The 18,368-nt window shown below is 37.3% G+C and overlaps 2 protein-coding genes and 1 long non-coding RNA gene across 3 annotated transcripts; all 3 read right to left on the bottom strand.

Moving 5' to 3' along the window:
• Positions 1-199: 199 nt before the first annotated feature.
• Positions 200-4,641, bottom strand: LOC137714101 (probable LRR receptor-like serine/threonine-protein kinase At3g47570). The gene is made up of 6 exons (XM_068453390.1): positions 4,022-4,641; positions 3,778-3,849; positions 2,764-3,123; positions 1,902-2,667; positions 667-1,826; positions 200-570 (listed from the first exon to the last, which is right to left on the bottom strand). The coding sequence occupies exons 1-6, from the start codon at positions 4,632-4,634 to the stop codon at positions 200-202; spliced, it is 3,342 nt and encodes a 1,113-aa protein (XP_068309491.1). The 5' UTR covers positions 4,635-4,641.
• Positions 4,642-7,234: 2,593 nt separating this feature from the next.
• Positions 7,235-7,968, bottom strand: LOC137714447 (copper-transporting ATPase HMA4-like). The gene is made up of 3 exons (XM_068453663.1): positions 7,881-7,968; positions 7,588-7,824; positions 7,235-7,335 (listed from the first exon to the last, which is right to left on the bottom strand). Exons 1-3 carry the CDS (start codon positions 7,966-7,968, stop codon positions 7,235-7,237), a joined length of 426 nt encoding a protein of 141 aa, XP_068309764.1.
• Positions 7,969-8,728: 760 nt separating this feature from the next.
• LOC137714769 (uncharacterized) lies at positions 8,729-10,600 on the bottom strand. The gene is made up of 3 exons (XR_011065459.1): positions 10,274-10,600; positions 10,057-10,121; positions 8,729-9,164 (listed from the first exon to the last, which is right to left on the bottom strand). It is a non-coding gene; the product is annotated as an uncharacterized lncRNA (long non-coding RNA).
• Between the last annotated feature and the right edge of the window lie 7,768 nt (positions 10,601-18,368).

Below are 18,368 nucleotides of genomic sequence, written 5' to 3'. Positions count from 1 at the left end.
TACCAAATATGGGAAGAATAATTGGAATTGCAATTTTGGTACTACTGGTCTCATTGCATGGACAAATCCAGGTACTACATTTCAATTTTAGGAATATCGTCATATTCTCATATCCGTCACTATAAGAAAATAATGTAGTCTTTGCAAATTGAAAACAACAATAAGAAAATGGATCCGAAAATATAGAGAACAAAAAGAACTAAGAGTTCACTCCTCCACAGTCCTTCAAATACTTAGTCTTGATTTTGGTGAGTGTGATTGCGGCATCTTTCATGTTAATCCTCTCTCCCGGCAATGCTGCAGAGCAAGCTAAAGCTAATCTCATAACGGATGATAAGCAATCCCTCCTGCTCACGAAATCACCATCTTCTTCCACCCCAAGTATATCGACATCCACAACTTCACCTATTGTAGCATCTGGAAATAATGAATCTGCAATCCATTGCTTTAAATCCATTTCCCCGACAAACATCTCGTCTGTTGGCTTCCTTTTTGTGAATGTCTCCATGAGTACAATACCAAAACTATACACATCCCCTCTTGTCGAAATGCTTCCTTCCATCCCAAACTCTGCAAAGTTTGTATGTGAATTTAGTTATATATGATAAAAAGATAATTATAACTCCTAATACGACCAACATATACAAAATTGAGAAAATACATCACCTGGAGCCATATAGCCAACTGTGGCTAGGGTCATGGTTTCTGTCATCAAATCTCCACAGCCGATGAGTCTTGCAATGCCAAAATCAGCAACATGTGCAACCATATCATCATCTAGTAGTATATTGCTTGGTTTCACATCACAATGAACGATAGGTATCGAGTAACCATGATGAAGATATTCTAGTGCCAATGCAACATCTTTCATTATGTCTAGCCTCTGCAGGATATTCATGGAGTGGTTTGGAGAATACAACCACTTTTTGAGGCTTCCATTAGGCATCAATTGAAGTATCAGGGCTTTGAAATCAAGTTCATCGCAGCAACTTATGATTTTAATAAGATTCCGGTGACGAATATTGCTTAGCATTTCACATTCCCTATCAAAACTCTTGAATGCCCCTTCTAGCTGTAAATTGAAAACCTTGACGGCGATATCTATCCCGTCTGAAAGTGTTCCTCTGTAGACTGAGCCAAAACCCCCCGTGCCTAGCAAGTTACTTTCATGAAATCCATTTGTTGCCCTTACAAGTTCTAGGCGCGAAACTCGTCTCCAAAGAACTTGATGTAGCGAGGCAGTTTCTCTAACAATTTCGACATTCCTTTTCTTGCATAGTATCAGAATCAATGTAGCAGCCGCTAGGAGTATCACTGATATGACCCCTGAGATGATATATTTTGCTTTCCTCCAATTTGGCTTAACTTTTGTTCTATTTTTGCACAGTGGAACACGGAGTCGGGAAGCACCGCAGAGTGCGCCGTTTGATATAAATGAATCAGCAGAGAAGTTTCCGAAAGGCCCGCCAGTTGGAATTTCTCCTTGGAGTTTGTTGAAAGACAAATTCAGATGCTTGAGATACAAGAGTGCTTCCAATGATTTTGGGATCACTCCAGATAGATTATTTTTGGACAAATCCAAGAATTCTAGGCTTAGCAAGGTTTTAAATGAACTGGGAATTGGGCCTTCTAAATAATTGTTTGCCAAGGACAAATTAATCATATTTTGAAGACCACCAATGCTATCGGGAATGATTCCAGAGAAATGGTTATTTGATAAATCCATATCCACCAAATCTCTCAACTTTCCGAGGTCTTCTGAGAGTGGTCCAACCAGAGAATTGGAAGACAAGTTTAGGTGCAATATATACTTGAGTTCCCACAAGGAAGATGGTATTTTTGAAGTTAACAAATTGGACCCTAACGATAAATATCTTAGAGCTACTACCAAAGTACCCAAGCAGGAAGGAATAGAACCAAAGAGCCGATTACCACCCAAATTTAGATCGGCTAGATTGTTTAGTTGACAGAGTTCATACGGGATATGTCCTCGTAGTTCGTTATTGTACAAATACAAACCTTGGAGATTTTGTAGCCTTTGAATTGAACCTGGAATTGCTCCACTCAACTGATTGTTTGGCAGGCTTAATATTATCAAGCTGCTCAAGTTGCCAATATCAATTGGAATGTTACCCCTGATGTTGGAACTGCTTATGTCAACATATCGGAGTGATGTAGAGAGATTCCCACGAGAAGCTGGAATCGTGGTGTTAAGTGGATTGGCTCCCAAGTCTAAGTATATCAAATTTCTAAGATTAAACAAGCAAGAGAGAGTGCTTGCTGCTTGTGGAGTAGAAGCATCAATTGTCAAACTATTCGAGAACAAGCCAAGAAAAATGAGGTTTTTCAAGGAACATAGCGTGCTAGGAAGAAACCCAGTAAATGAGTTTGTGTTCATGTCTAGCACCTTGAGCTTGGAAGCATTGGAGAGGTTAGGGAGTGGTCCGGGCACAAGGTTATTTTCGGCTACATTAAGCATTTCTAGGTTTGGAAAGGTAAGACCAATGTTTGCTGGGAGGCTACCTGAGAGCTGATTAAAAGAAAGCCCTATTACTCTTATCATGGAGAGATTGAAGAGTTTGGATGGGATGACGCCATTGAGATTATTTTCATTCAGTGCCAAAATCTGTAACTGCGAAAGATCACCAATCTCATCTGGTATTGTACCTGTCACAATTTCAACACGTTTGCATTAAATTTTTAATTTCAGTTTAACTAAAAATTAAAAACGAAATGATTATCAAATAGTCTTAAATTTACTACCTGTTAAATTATTGTCAGCAAGATAAATCTCGGTTAAGTAGGTCAAATTGCCAATACTTTTGGGTACGCTTCCACGAAAATTGTTAACCTCTAATACCAATACACGAAGCTCCTTGCATTGCCACAGTTTGGAGGGAATCAGACCGTCAAACTGGTTTTTACCCAAATGAAACTCTTGAATACTCGGAAGATGCTCACATATATTGTCCGGAAGGCTGCCACTCATGTTGTTTCCGTATAGATCCAAAGTAGTCAAAGAAGATATGTTGAGGACAGGCACAAGAGCAGAGCCTTTTAGGGCATTAGACTCCGCATGCAACACCTCCAACTGATCTAAACTGCCCATCTCGTTTGGAAGTTCTATAAATCAATTCGTATATATTGTTAAAATCATGTAAACATATATAGGAGTTGCTTCTTACTGGGAATCCCATTCTACCGTAGCAAAAGTGGGATAACATTATAAGGACCATGTACTCACTATATAGGTTCTCTTTTTGCTCCAGAATACGATGGTCTTACACAGTAAATATACATGCAATTACAATTTTTCATTTTTCTCTAAAGTGGGACGATATCCCTGCTAAAAAGGGGCTCGTATCTAAACTACCTAGTACCTATTCATAGAACTCTGCTCTGAACCAAAACTACATGCAATTACAATTTTAACCTCACACCAAAATTGCACAAACATAAAAAATATATGGGCAATTTAGTAATTACATGAACATACATTTTTTTGTTATTTACGGCAACCTCACAGCCAGGTCACCATAGCATGCCCTTTTTAAAATTTAAAAATAAAATAAAATAGTAAATAAAAAACATGCTTACTTTAGAAGAAACTGCTCATCATTGTCTCAATTTTTATAATTGATTTATTTTTTTAGAATTTTAAAAACTAATCACACTTCATAGTAAAAAAAAAAAAAAAAAAACAAAATGAAATGAAATTATTCACACACTGGACATTTGCGAGTATACATGTAACAAAACCTAAGCCATACACTATACCTTTGAACTTGTTGTCGTCAATGTATATGCCCTTCAGCATTGTTAAGTTGCCTATTTCTCTGGGTATGCTACCTGTTAAATATGTGCATCCATTCCAACAAGAAAGAAAGAAAAAAAAATGAGATGATTGTTAGACATCTTATATATAGATGTTAAAATGAAACAAAGACGTTAAAATGTAATCATGAAGCAAGCAACATTAATTTATATTCCTAGGTGGTTGGTAATGGTGGTACGTACGTACCTGATAGTTGGTTCATGCTCAAACCAATTATTTCGAGTGCAGATAAGTTGAAGATAGCAGCGGGTATGAAACCAGAGAAGCCATTACCGTCCAATCCGATCTTTTGAAGTGTAGCGAAGGACCCAAACCACGAAGGAATGGTTCCCGTGAAGTTGTTGTATTGAAAGTTAATCCCCTTCAACCGGTGCAAACGAGACAATTCTTGGGGTAGGGGACCATTAAAAAAATTATTCTTAAGGTACAAATCAACGAGAAATGAGAGGTTGCCAAGATGCGGAGGAATAACTCCGACAAGACCCATGTGCGAGAGATTTAAGGCCGTGACTCTCTGGTGGCGAGCACCGCAGGTAACGCCAATCCAGTTGCAAATGTTGGAATTGGAGGTAGAGGACCAGTTGGCGGTCAAGATGTTTTGAGGGTCACTAGTGATGTGAGCTTTGAGAGCAAGAAGCGCAGACTGATCTGTGTTGAAATTGGTATGAGCTATTGCTAATGCACCTGCAGTAAAGTAATTAGCCATAATCATCATATAGATATAACACAAGCAGTGTATCATCGACAACATTTTTGCTAGTAGGAAACGACTTCTCTCCTTAATTGTAGTAGTTTTCATCTTTCGGTTTAAATTCGATCGAAAACTAGAACTCATTACATTCACATAAATCGGGAAACAAGTTGGTGTTACCAAGACTTGTGAACGACTTAGACTTGCCCAGCTTGTACGTCAAGGTGGGAGACTTAGACTAGTCGAACGAAGACGTGTGATTTGGATTTTTTTTACATATCAAACACACACCATTCATTTTTCGCTGATAGCTTAGCTAGGTGAGGAGGAATAGTCTAAGTCCGACTTTTTTGTCCAAGTGAGGAGACTTAGACTAGTGGAACGAAGGCTTGTGATTTGGTTTTTTTACATATCAAACACACACTGATGAGTCCATATTATACGATATATTTTACCCTAATCTTAGTATTAATTTATTGGTTATTTTGGTAGAATTTTGATACTTTGTTATGTATTTTCAATGCAGGACATTTGACTTCCTCTGGAGCAAAAAGTGATTAAATGGATGAATTTTGGAGTGATTCCAAGTGGAGGATGTTTGTGTGCCTTTCAAGATGATTGTATCAAAATTCCAGATTTTTTTACCAAGCCGTTTGACCGTGGCGATGAAATAAAGGCCCAGCGCGCAGCTTTCTCAGATTAACGTTTCTGGACGTTTTGGGTATTTTGGAGGTCAATATGGTATATTTTGAGGAAGATTCCTTCTGAGGATTTGTAGGGGACGTCTTCAGGTTTAAAAAGAAACCTTTTGGGACCAAATCAGAATTGATTTGGTCAGTCAAAAGACTAATTTTCTGAGAAGTCCGAATTCTAGTTCAAATAGGAAACCTTTTATTTTCTGTTTTATCATTTAATTATGTTTCCTAGTTTTATTCTAAGACCTTTTCAAGGTAGGGTTTTATTTTGTAGTAAATAAGGCTTGTTAGCCATTAGAGTTCTTTACACAACATTAGAGGGAACGTACATGGAGAATTTAGCTAGGCTTTGACACTTTGTATTTTCAAGGTGTTTTCTATCATTTTTCTATTTCAATAAAATTCCTTTTGTTTTATGGTTGCTCATAACTAGTTTCGTTTGTTAGGACGATGCCTTGAGCCTTAGCATGAATATGTAGTTTTTATTTAATTGCTTATGATTATACATGCATACTTTGAATTATTAATCACTGTGCTTTAAACTGTCTCTATATCTTAATGCTTAGCTACCATTAAGATGTTTAGATAAGTAATCATATGCAATTCGGTCGGAATACCACCAAGGGATTGAGTATTGCTTCTTGTGGTTGATAGTTGTAATTTCACCTAGGATGAATACCACGTCTTAGGGGTTGCATGGTTTTTCAAAGGGTTTTCACAAAGCATGATAAGTCATGCATGTTTATATTTGATCTAAATATCACAGACGGATTGCATGTTTGATATACGTTCTAGCTTGAATACCACAAGTAGAATATGAATTAGGATAACCTAACCTTCAAAGTTGTATGGGTAGTTCATAAGTAATTAGTAAATCTACATACGATTGTTAAGGGGACAGCGAAACCCTAGGCTTTTACAATTTTGGTTTTCAAAATGCTTTCCTTTGCTTTCTTTTCTTTGCTAATTTCTTTAATCATTTTAATTAAATTCGTTTTTATTATTTTTAAATTCAAAATCAACTTTTTCCAATCTTTGTTTTCAAATAGCTAATTAAGAATTAGTTTAAATACAAATTATTCATTCAATCCCTACGGAAAACGACCTTGCTTGAGCCGTTTATACTACAACTACCTTGTTTTCTTGAAAGTATCTTAAAGTGTTTTTATCCCTACTTTTGCAGGTGGTAAAATACCTATCACACACCATTCATTTTTTGCTGATAGCTTGAAGGTGGCGTACGCCGTAAGTAACACCTACCAATTTCAACTTGGAAATCAGCAACGAGAGGTAAGGATGTTTTGGTCTGTGGTGGTGATATTTGGTAATTGGTGCTGCTAGCCGACGAGTTCTGTCCATTTTGTGGGCACAGCTGGAGATGCCCAAATGTGGAATTTTAGTTTTCAGTTCACCATCAAAACAAACACCACCATAACTTTCAAGATTGATATTTAATGATGACATACATTTTGATTCAAATGCAAATGCGACCAAACACATAACAGTTACATTCTTCCGGATGAAATGTTTTCGACGACGTTTACATATAATCAAGCTCTAGTTGAACACTCTTCGGATTCGAAAATCATCTAAACTTGGCTAATTAGTTTTTCTGAACAGAACAAAGCATAGATGATACGCAACCAGTCCAAGAATTACGGTCTTATGCTTCTAAATTATTAATCACGATCGCATGTACAAATTCAATGCAGCAATAACGAAGAAGGGAAGTAACAACCAGAGGTTGAAAACTTGTTCAGATATGTACATACACTATCATGCAGACTTGCCATTGGAGACGCTCTGAATATGCAAAGGCGTCTTATATGACTGCAACAAGAGAGAACATACCACACTTAGAGAGGAAGCAGGCATGCACCTGCAAGCCAAGGTGGTAATCGAATTCCAGTGAAAGGGAACAAAACTCCAGCCGCCACCAGCATGCTGAGGATATTGTAGCCCCGGGCCCAGACAGAATTCAATTGAATTCGAGACATGGTCTTTCTAGAGAGATCAATGGCTGTAACTACATCTTCCAAGTTGCTCTTCATCAGAACTATAAGCAGCTTCTATAGCTACGTCGGTGCCAGCACCAATTGCCATGCCAAGATCTCCTGCAACCATAGCCGGAGTCATTAATTCCATCCCCCATCATTACCACTGCCATTCCTTTCATCTGCATCCAAATCCACTTTAACAAGTCAGAAAACACTATGTTAGATAGATAACTCACATCTCAAGTCAGAAACACTATGTTAGAAAAATGAGTTTGAAGATTTCTATAAGACATTATTTTACCCTAGATAAGTCATTTGAAATATAATTTAGTAATCCTCAATCTGTGTTCAAAACCAGAACAAAATTACTTGTGGAGCTGGGTAATTGTAATCCACTCACACTACCCCTGTAACTATTATATAATCGTAACTGTAATTCTTTGATTCTATCAGCTTTTCCTAGTGGAACCGTCTCAGCATACACCTTATCAACGCCAACCTCCATCGCACTGGCTGCCACTGTAGCCCAGTCATCACCAGTAACCATGATGCTTGTAATGTTTATTGAGTGAAGATAAGAGATGACTCGTGCAGCCTCTGGCTTCACTGGATCAGTTACAGCAAAAGACCCAGCAATCTTCCGTCAATGGAAACCAACACACACGTTCGAGCCAGATTATCATGTTCCGAAACATACTTGTCAACCTCAGGACCAAACTGGACATTATTTTCCCGCATGAGCCTCACCATTTACCTACATATTTCTCAAATAGAGGCCTGTTAGCATGATTGACAAAATAATTTTACAATAGCATAATAACAATGAGTTGTCTCATCTGTAACTTAACTGTACAAACACAAATTTTTTAATGCAAGCACGCAAAATAAACTTTTCATGTACAAAGCACCCTCCATTGAGTAATTGGAGAAGAGCGCAGCATTGACTATTACGGGTTTCCCAACTGTCAGAGTCCCTGTTTCATCATAAACAACCGTTTTCACTAGCAGGGATCAAACACATCCGTAAACGTCCAGACACCAACAAAGTGTCAAATACTAAGAAACGTATCAACCTTCATGAATTAGGTACCGTTTGTTCAGCTTTTAATTTTGGAAAGAACAAAAACCCCAAAAAGGACGAAACAATTATTAGCTGTGTTATAAAAAAAGGAGTTGGGGTAAAGAGAACTCTCCAATGAGAGCTGTCATCTACAAGAAATGGGGATTTAAAACTTGGCGAGTACGGCTTGGTGACATGGACAAGTTGCATACAGCCATCAATCATCCAGAACCAAAGGGTCATATGAGACAGATTCCAACTATGAAATAATAGTTGCATGTTCAATCCCAATATATGCAGAAAGAACATCCTTCATACCCAATGACATAGATTGCACTTAGTTTTATGTCAAGAGCCTAAACGTTGATCGAACCGAGGCAGAGCGTTTTACTGGTCAGGAATGAAGTGCATAACTTGTAATCATACGGAAGATTAACATAATATGAAATGACCAGAACAACATGAGGAGAGCAACTTCATAATGGAGGAAAGACGAGAAAAAAAACTACACTTGCACCCTCAAGGCATATAGAGAATGTATCTAATCAGAAATTGTTTTTTCCTAAACCACAACAAACAGGTTTTCGACGTCCTCGGAAGGAAAAGTAGGAACAAGTATAATGAAGCAACTAAACACACCAGCAAAAACAACATGAAAATAAAATGCATGAAAACCAGATTCTAAATTAAAAAAAAATTTGTTTCCAAGGATAAGGTGGTCTTACCTTATAAGCCTTTTTGAGTACACTAGCAAAAATGCCCGCGCTCCACTGCGGGGACTTCTAGAAGTATGATGAGTACCATCTGATTTCTTTTGCTATTCCTAGTTCTTTTTGGCATCATGTGCAAAACCAAATTGATAGCTAGGAAGAAAAAATGAAAACACCTGCATAAATTAAATTTTCCATCACCCCTATATTATAATTAAATAAAGCAAAACACAATAATCTTCTCACAATTACAGAAGCAAGGACCTTCAAATGCCCCAATTACTTAACAACTACTATGCATAATTCTTAAAAAATGAGTATAAAATTAACCTCTTTTGAAAAACGAAGGAAGAAAGATGACAGCTTAAGCCAAGGAATATAACCAAACCCAATTCCATATATATAGCCAGACAGAAGCTTTATCCTAGAGAGAAACCATGCCCAAATGATTATATAATCTCCAGACTGAGTGTGAATTCAGAGCATGAAAGGGAAGTGAGTTCCTTGGTTCCCACATTGTAGAGACTAAATCTCAAAACTTTGCCAAGCATTACAGGAAACCATGGACAGAATAAAAATGACCACAAAGATTGCAAAACAATTAACCACAGGTGGTGTTTATATGCCCACTGAGAGAAAAAAGCTTCTGCAAGTGAAAAAACAGGCATGTACCATCTGAAAGAGCCTCTTGTATCCATTCCAATTATACTTATGTCTACCATATCCCTCTACAATTCCCCACCACCAATCAACAATAACTGATTTCAATACCCTTAGCTGCTTTAGTAGACCATCTAGTGACACCTAACCGCCACCAAAATAAAAGACATGATCAAGACCATACAGATTACAGACTAGCTTAAAAACAACTGTTATCTATTAAGCAAAACTTGAACTCCTTGATGTGGCAACCTCTTAATCCAGGAAGTAGAGTAGAAAAGCAAAATTATTGACAAACCGAAAAATAAGAATTTAACTTGCATAGTAAACGAATATTAGTAAAGTTACAGAACTCAATGGATTACATATACCAGTAAAAAAGCGAAACATCAGTGTTTGGGAAGTTACCTTATTTGAAATGTCAGGAGCATCTGGTGTACATACAGGGTAGACAGTTCTTGAAAAAATCAGGGCTTCAAAATAAAATAAAAAATAAATCAAAAGAGATCAAAACTATTAATCCTAACAACTGTTTAGTAAAGGATAAAACAATCTTTCCATCAAACAAATTTGAGAAACAAAAGAGGGAAATAAATTTAAGTTGAATAGAGGTACAACTGCCTACCCAGAAATCCAAACGAAATCCCCAAAAATTCACGCCCCCAAAACCATACAAATCACCAGAGTTGAAAACCAGCGCTACACTGGGATCATCCACACAGTGACGAACTCTGATCATTGTCACTGATCTCCATCTCCTTCCAAAGCCAAAACCCTTTTAAGAAAAAGAGGGTAATGAATATGATAAAGCCAGTAATGAATGGAATAACCCAATTTCTATCGCCAATCACCCTTGCTGAGTGAAGATTCACACACTTCCTCATATTTGCTTATGGGTTCCTATCCAACAAAATTTCGACTTAGTACCCAAAAACTGTATCAGCTCACGAACACAGAGAGGTTTTGTAATAGTCTGTTTTAAAATTTTAGGATAATTTACAAGTTTGCCATAGAATTTGGTTTGTTCACTCGGCCCAAATTCTTGGGCTTTGTTAAGCTTCACTACTGAAAGCAGTGTCGGACAGCTTCACTAGCCACTGCTAGTGTTGGTGTGAGATGTTATAGAGTTTCTTCTCCGGCATAACTCGGAGTCGTACAACTTCACCTTCGGGTGATGAGGCCTACCATGTTTCTTCACTGGTGTAACCCAGTATCGTACAACTTCACATTTGGATGATGGACAAGTATTGCCTTCGGGCGACCATGATACCTGTAAAGAGTATAATTTTATTGAGAGTTATGGATTTGCCTTTGGGCAGAGGTTTTACAGATTTGCCTTCGGGTGGTTTTACTACCATCTTCGAATATCATTTTACGCATATATGTTTTCCTAATGAATGCACAACATGCTAGGGTTTTTAGGAAATCTACTATGTAGTATTATATATGTTTTCAAAACAAGGGGTTATTATGTTCACATTAAAATGGTTTTTGGTATTACTAGTATTAATATAGATTATGGTCCACTCACCTTTTCTGTTTTGTGCCCCCTTAGGATTTAGATTCGAGGCACAGGATCCCGGCATCAGGACACTTCGGCGTAGTTATTCTCGAGTCTTCTCAGTATATGTATCATTTTTGGGCTGGCACAGTTTCCTAGTAATTTTCCCACATTATTCTTAATAGATGTACGCTCTGAAAACGTTTCTGCTTTGGTATAATTGTTCTAATTGCATATTTGTTTTAATTGTATGCATGTTTAAAATGACTTCGTCACCCTCGAGTGTCCGCCAACACATGCCTACCCTGATATTTAGGGATATCGGGGTTGGGGCGTGTCAGGTTTATCAAATTCAAAGCAAAACCCACATATATTCTGAAGATTCTAGAGTTAAAAGAGGAGCAAGGAGGGAGGCAGATTGTCTGCCCTCCTAGTTGTGATGCCCTTTCATGCCCTCCTATTTGTGCGATCACGGTTAAGCCACGTCAACATTTTATATTAATTTTTTAATAGAGATAATAAGACACAAAGTAATAAAAATATAAAATATTAATGTGGTTTAACCGTGACCGTACAAAATAAGAGGGCATGGAAGGGCAGCCTCCGAGCAAGGAGGTTCGGTTATGGAACCCAAAACGCTATTTTAATGAGCAAATGAATATCTAAACAGGGGTTAACAATTTTCAGCAATAAAAAACATGTCTTTCGATTGAAGTTGCATAAATTACAGAACTTTGGGATTAAGGACGAACAAAATGCCCAAATTCCAATCAAGAAAAATAAAAAAATTGTATGTAAATTTAAGCTTTACCTGTAGATCGGCAGCAGCAAAAGCATACTGGATCCAACGGGAGCCACGTATGAGAACTGGATGCCCAGCCTTTGACACGTTATCAAGTGAGTTTAAGGATCTGGGTTTTGTGTTTGCCGTTGAATTTTGGAATGATCTGGAGAAATTTGGGTTTTAGGGTTCCAAGGATTTGAGTGAACCGAAATTGATTTGGATGAGCAACTTTTAGTTTCAATTCGTGGTGGAGCAAGGATGAAGAGGTGGAGGAGGAAGGAATGAAAAACTTAACTTCTAAAGTTTCAAGTGCTCAACAAATTTCGAACAATGTATGTTTCAATGCTTAAAAAAAAAAAAAAAGGACATGCATCAAAGACTTTTAGGTAGAAAAAATGTGCATTGGCTGAAATGGAGATAATTAGGATTTAAAATGTTAAAAATTTTCTTTTTGGCTCACTAATTAGATGAAAAAGTGAGATTGTGTGAACAATTTTACACCCAGAAACATAAACTACACAGAATCACAACTGATCTAACAATGAGAAAGTATATAAGACAATACACTATCAATAGGCTAAAACACTCTTTTAATTGATCTAACAATAGCCTAATAGGATTAACTAAACCATTAGAGACTGCAACAATGAGAAAGTCTGAAGATTAAAGTTCTAGTTGAATATCTTTGAACCCCTAGGTGTTGGAAACATTTTTAGTAAATTTGTTCAAGAAAATATAGAAACTCATGATGCAATTCCATTGTCTGGGATAGCACGTATTTACCTACAATCCAACCTCAAGCTAACATTTTTCATAAGTTTATTCTTTTTGTTAAGTACACTGGAATTTATAAAACAATTTTAGAAAAACTCGAGTCTAGATAATGGACTTTTGTTCCAGTTTAAAATTTTTTGACTTGTGTTCTAAGCAACATAATGTATTCACATTTCAATTGTCAAGGGCATCGCAATAATCCCCGACTGAAGATATTAAAAATCAGTACTTCTTCTCCAAGTTTTCATTCAGTTTATTTCACTTGTCCATCGGAATTTTATTCAAAGAAGATTAAATAAAGAGCATGCCAAAGATTAAAACCCCTCATTTCAAACTTTGCTAATGCACAGCTCTGTTTGGTTTTCTTCTCCATAGACTAGACTGAGCGAGGAGTCAAGTTCTCCAGTGCAACATCAATCTCCTGTTCGAGCAGCCATCACCACCTCACTCGCCACTCCGTTGAGGCACCACCTTGCCACCACCCTCATGTCTCACTCCCTCTCTACACTCTCCCTATTTCCCTAACCTCTTTCTCTCGATACTGTGCTCGCTGCACAGAAACAGCAAGGCGACCACCGTAGCCATTTTTCACGGCGAACTACGCCGTCACGAAACCATCACCATTAATCTCGCCACCTAGGCGAGTTTTACCATACTCGAACCCACCCTCTGCAAAATGCCTTCATACCTTCTAATTTCAGTTCTTGCATTTCTTGTATGGTATCCATGTCTTGCACATTCAAGTACTTATATACCAACTGAGAATAACAATATAAATCCCACACCCACCTCTTTTTCCCCACTTGAAAAAATCACCTAAAAACCACATTAACCACCATAGTTTAAGAATCCAGACATGGCTCCAAATTTCAATCTAATTAATTAAATTACAGAGGATTCTACCTACCTCATGAAAACAAATATGTTCAGTTAAAGAAATTCCCTAATCACTGCAGTGCATCTTAAACTACTTCTTAACTATGTCAGCCATACCAATCTAATAAAAAATCCATGTTTCAATCGATTCTTATTAATTCCAACTCCAAGTATTTCCGCATCTAGATTATCGAAAAATCGTAACAAAACAAAACTCAATCTTGGTGCTAAAGCACACTTCGTTAACCTCACCTTCCTCAAGTCCATGATTCCTGCCATGAGATTTTTCTCTTAATCCAGACTCGGCTTCAGATGCAAGATCAAAATAACGAAGCATTCAGTTCCATTTCTACGCACAGCAAATTGAAAATTGAAATATGTTATAATTTACTCGGAATCTTCATTTGTATTATGAAAGCATATAAACAGATACATTTGAAAACTTATAAAGCTACGTAATTAAGTTAAAAAGTCGCTAATTAAGATCAGGTGCCAGTGCATCCAGTGAGCCTTCCAAGGAAAGATGGCCCCGTGGACTTAGACCTTGAAAACTGAGGCTTGTTTTGCCTTGTAATTGTATGATCAGTAGCATTCATATGGATTGTAATTGTATGATCAGTAGTATCCTTATGGATTCCCAGATGAATCCTCAAAATTTTGTTCTCATCCGTTAGCTTATGCACATGGGACAAAAGCCGCTCAATTGTTTCACACTTCTCCTTGTTTCTCCTTATCAACTCAGCTCGCTGCTGCATATTTCGTCAATGAGTTCCGAGATCTTTTCATGCAACATTTTATCTTTTTCAACCACATTACCATCAGATTCTACACCATGATCAATATTCTCTTTTTCCATATATTCTTCGAAAGTACACAAACCAACCTTTTTTAGGATAGACCAGCATTTGTTTGTTTTGATGGCTCTGATTTTTGCTTCCGTTTTCTCTTTTGTGGTGGTCCGATCAAGATGCACCACAAAAAATTAATTTGAGTGCCTACACAGATGAACGTCGCATAAAAATAAAAAATAAACAGCATCAGAGATCAAAAAAAAAAAAAAAAAAAAAAAAAAAAAGGAGAAAAAGGAAGATAATAATGCTAAAAAAAATTTAAGTCAAAAGTTGAAGGAAGCTCTGTGAGTTAATTTTTCGAGAAAAAAAAATTTCTATCAATGCATTCTCATACAAAAAAATTCTTTAAATACTAATTTCATGCAATCCAGGAGCTAAATGCTTAAATCAGAAAAATTTCTCTAACCAGATACTTTTATATTGCAGTGCAGCAAAGTTTTTCTTGAACCTTGACGAATATCACTAAAAAATTATCCCAAATATATCTCAGAGATTCCAGAAATTCAGACTATCAATAATGAGACATCCAGAATGTTCTTTATTCGTTTGTCCTCTGTTCTTTACCTTAATCTTCTTAGGATTTTAGTTAAACAACTTGCTCCTGTAACAGCTATATTAAAGCATAAATACTCATGGACACTCATCACCAATAGCAAAAAGACACAAAGTATTTTTCCAAAAATCTAAAGATCCCTTTTGTGCCCCAAACCCAGGTTTGTCCTCCCTTTGTCTTCCTTCTTCAGGGCATAATTAGAGATACCAACCAACAGTATAACAAAAAAAATTGCAGTGAGATTTTAAAATACGAACTTTATTTGATATTGCAATGAAATATAACAAAATGTACAAAAATTATTATTTTGGTAAGGGTGAAGGGCCGGTTTAGTCATTGAACTATCACCTTAATGAAAATTAGGTCCTTGAAATATTTTCGGTAAAATAAATCCCTATTCATTAAAAATTGCTAATTTCATCCCTACTCTTATATTCAAAGTCTTTTTATCCAATTTTTCGTCAACTTAAGCCACTTGACACACTTTAGAGTGTAATAACGTCATTTTCTTGCCATGCCCTTAATGTTTCATATAGGGTGCGAATCTAACATCTAATTTAGCCTCAAAGTTAACTTCATACACTATTTCTTTATAGAAAATTACCAGTCTACCCTCCAATGTGTATCATGTGACATCCCACATCGCTCAGAGGAGTGATCCTTAAATGTATATTCTCATCCCTACCTAGCGCGAGGCCTTTTGGGAGCTCACTAGATTCGGGTTCCGTAGGAACTCCGAAGTTAAGCGAGAAGGGGGCTAGAGCAATCCCATGATGGGTGACCCACTGGGAAGTTGCTCATGAGTTCCCAAAAACAAAACCGTGAGGGAATGGTAAGCCCAAAGCGGACAATATCGTGCTACGGTGGTGGAGCAGGCCTGGGAAGTGATCTGCCCCAGGCCGAGATGTGACAATTTGGTATCAGAGCCTAACCCTGGTCGCGTGTGTGCCGACAAGGACGTCGAGCCCCTAAGCGGGTGGATTGTGACATCCCACATCGCTCAGAGGAGTGATCCTTAAATGTATATTCTCATCCCTACCTAGCACGAGGCCTTTTTGGGAGCTCACTGGCTTCGGGTTCTGTAGGAACTCCGAAGTTAAGCGAGATGGGGGCTTAAAGCAATCCCATGATGGGTGACCCACTGGAAAGTTGCTCGTGAGTTCCCAAAAACAAAACCGTGAGGGAATGGTAAGCCCAAAGCGGACAATATCGTGCTACGGTGGTGTAGCGGGCCCGGGAAGTGGTCCCTCCCGAGTCGGGATGTGACATATCACATGCAAGTAACATGAGTTAAATTGACGAAAAATTGAATATAGTACATTCGAATCTAGTGGGATGTAATTGGCAGATTGTTATAATTCAAGGACTGATTTTTTTTTTTTTAAAAGTTTAAGGACCTAATTTTTACTCAGGTAATATTTCAAAGACTAAATTAGCAATTTACTCTTTTGGGAAACAAATAGACAGTGGAATAACCGAAGAAGCTGAACCCAAAAAATAAAATACACATACTCACAGTAGAAGAAGCAAACCCAAGAAAATACAGAAAATAAAATAAAAGGGTGCAACTTTTATTGGCGGTTGAATGAGTAGACAATAAAAAAAATGCATACTTTGAGTTCAAGACAAACCTCGTACCGTTAGAAATTTGAGACTTGGAGTCGCCCACGGGAAGGGTTTTTTGAGACGATAGTATTAGGCGTGCTGAAGTTAGTTTATGCTTTTAGTTGTAGATTCATATCTAATACTAATTGAACAGGAATTTTAGCAAATACGCAGAAGAAATAGCAAGAATTGATTTCAGAAATGGGAAAAAATTAAATTAAAAATAGAAAACGAAAGTGTCAAAAAGTAGCGTACCTAAACACCATTTCATATAATTTTATCCTCTTCGAAGATCGATCGATTCCAGAAAGAGGGAGAGAGGAGGAGGGAGATGACGAAGGGGAGAGGAGGGAGACGGAGGCGAGAGGAGGAAAACGACGGAGGCGATTTACTGTCTGCGTGGTTCTTGCGGGGACTGTGAGATGAAGGGGGTGGCTCTGGGCTCGAGGGCAGAGAGAAAATGAGAGACACAAATGGCTAGGGTTAGAAATGAGAATCCAGGCTCAGTGGCACAGAAGATTTGGAAATGATTTTTACCTTTCAATTTGGAAATGATTCGTGCTGACCACTGTTATGTTCTGTGATTTCTTTGATCATAAGAAATCAAGTTGGGGTCAAATTGTAATAGTTTGGGATCAATTTGCAATTTACAGTTTTTAAGTGGTATTTTATTTTACTAGTTTGTTTGTTAGTGCCAAGTGGCAAGTCACGCATGTGTAAGAGCAGTTCCAGCGTGTGAAACCTCCCTCCAGGCAATACACTATGCTATCCACCCAGTAAACAGTAACTGCCCTTAATGAATAGTAATCGCCTTTTGCATCTCCACCTTTGCACTTCAATATCCCTGTCAATAAGCAATAAAATATTAGTATTTTTTTTATTTATAAAATAATAAAAAATAATTTTAATTGTAATTTCGGATAAGATTTTTAATCGTTCTTGTTGCGCCACATGTCATTATCTGAAAAATTATTAAATAATACAAAATAATTTTATTTGTAATTTCGGATAAGATTTTTAATCGTTCTCGTTGCGTCACTTGTCATAAAATCCGAAAAGACAATTATTGGGGATGGATTTCGGATAAGATTTTTAATCGTACTCGTTGCACCACGTGTCATTATCCGAAAATACAATTATTGGTGATGGATTTCTGATAAGATTATTAACCAATCACGTCGCGCCACTTGTCATAATCTGTTTACAATCTTAGAGGATAGTTTTCCATCAGATTTTTAATGAATGACGGCATGCCACGTGTCATTATCCAAAAATACAATTATTGGTGAAAGATTTCTGATAAGATTATTAACCAATCACGTCGCGCCACGTGTCATAATCTGTTTACAATCTTTGAGGATAGATTTCCATCAGATTTTTAACAAATGACGGCACACCACGTGGCATTATCTACAACCTAATCCTTTCTGAATCCTCCATATAATCTACCATCCATCGTCACAAATCTCACACCAATTTTCTCAAGATCTCTATCATTATTCATGGTTTCTACTTCGTTCTTCACCAAAATCTCTATCATTATTCATAGTTTCTGCTTCCTTCTTCACAAAAATCTGTATCATTATTTATAATTTCTGCTTCTTTCTTACAATGTCTTCTTCTTCGTCAAGGATGATGTGGGAACTCGATCAGCAAGAGGAAGAATTGTTTAACCAATCAGAAGGAATGTTCAATCTCCAGGTGGCAAAAAATGAGAGAGAAGAGGATAAGGAGCGTAGAATGAGAGATGACGAAGCAAGAATGGGCAAAGCCTCA

Source organism: Pyrus communis, chromosome 14, assembly GCF_963583255.1.
Source record: "Pyrus communis chromosome 14, drPyrComm1.1, whole genome shotgun sequence".
Classification (NCBI taxonomy): Eukaryota; Viridiplantae; Streptophyta; class Magnoliopsida; order Rosales; family Rosaceae; genus Pyrus; species Pyrus communis.
This window is presented reverse-complemented; position numbering and strand designations above follow the sequence as displayed.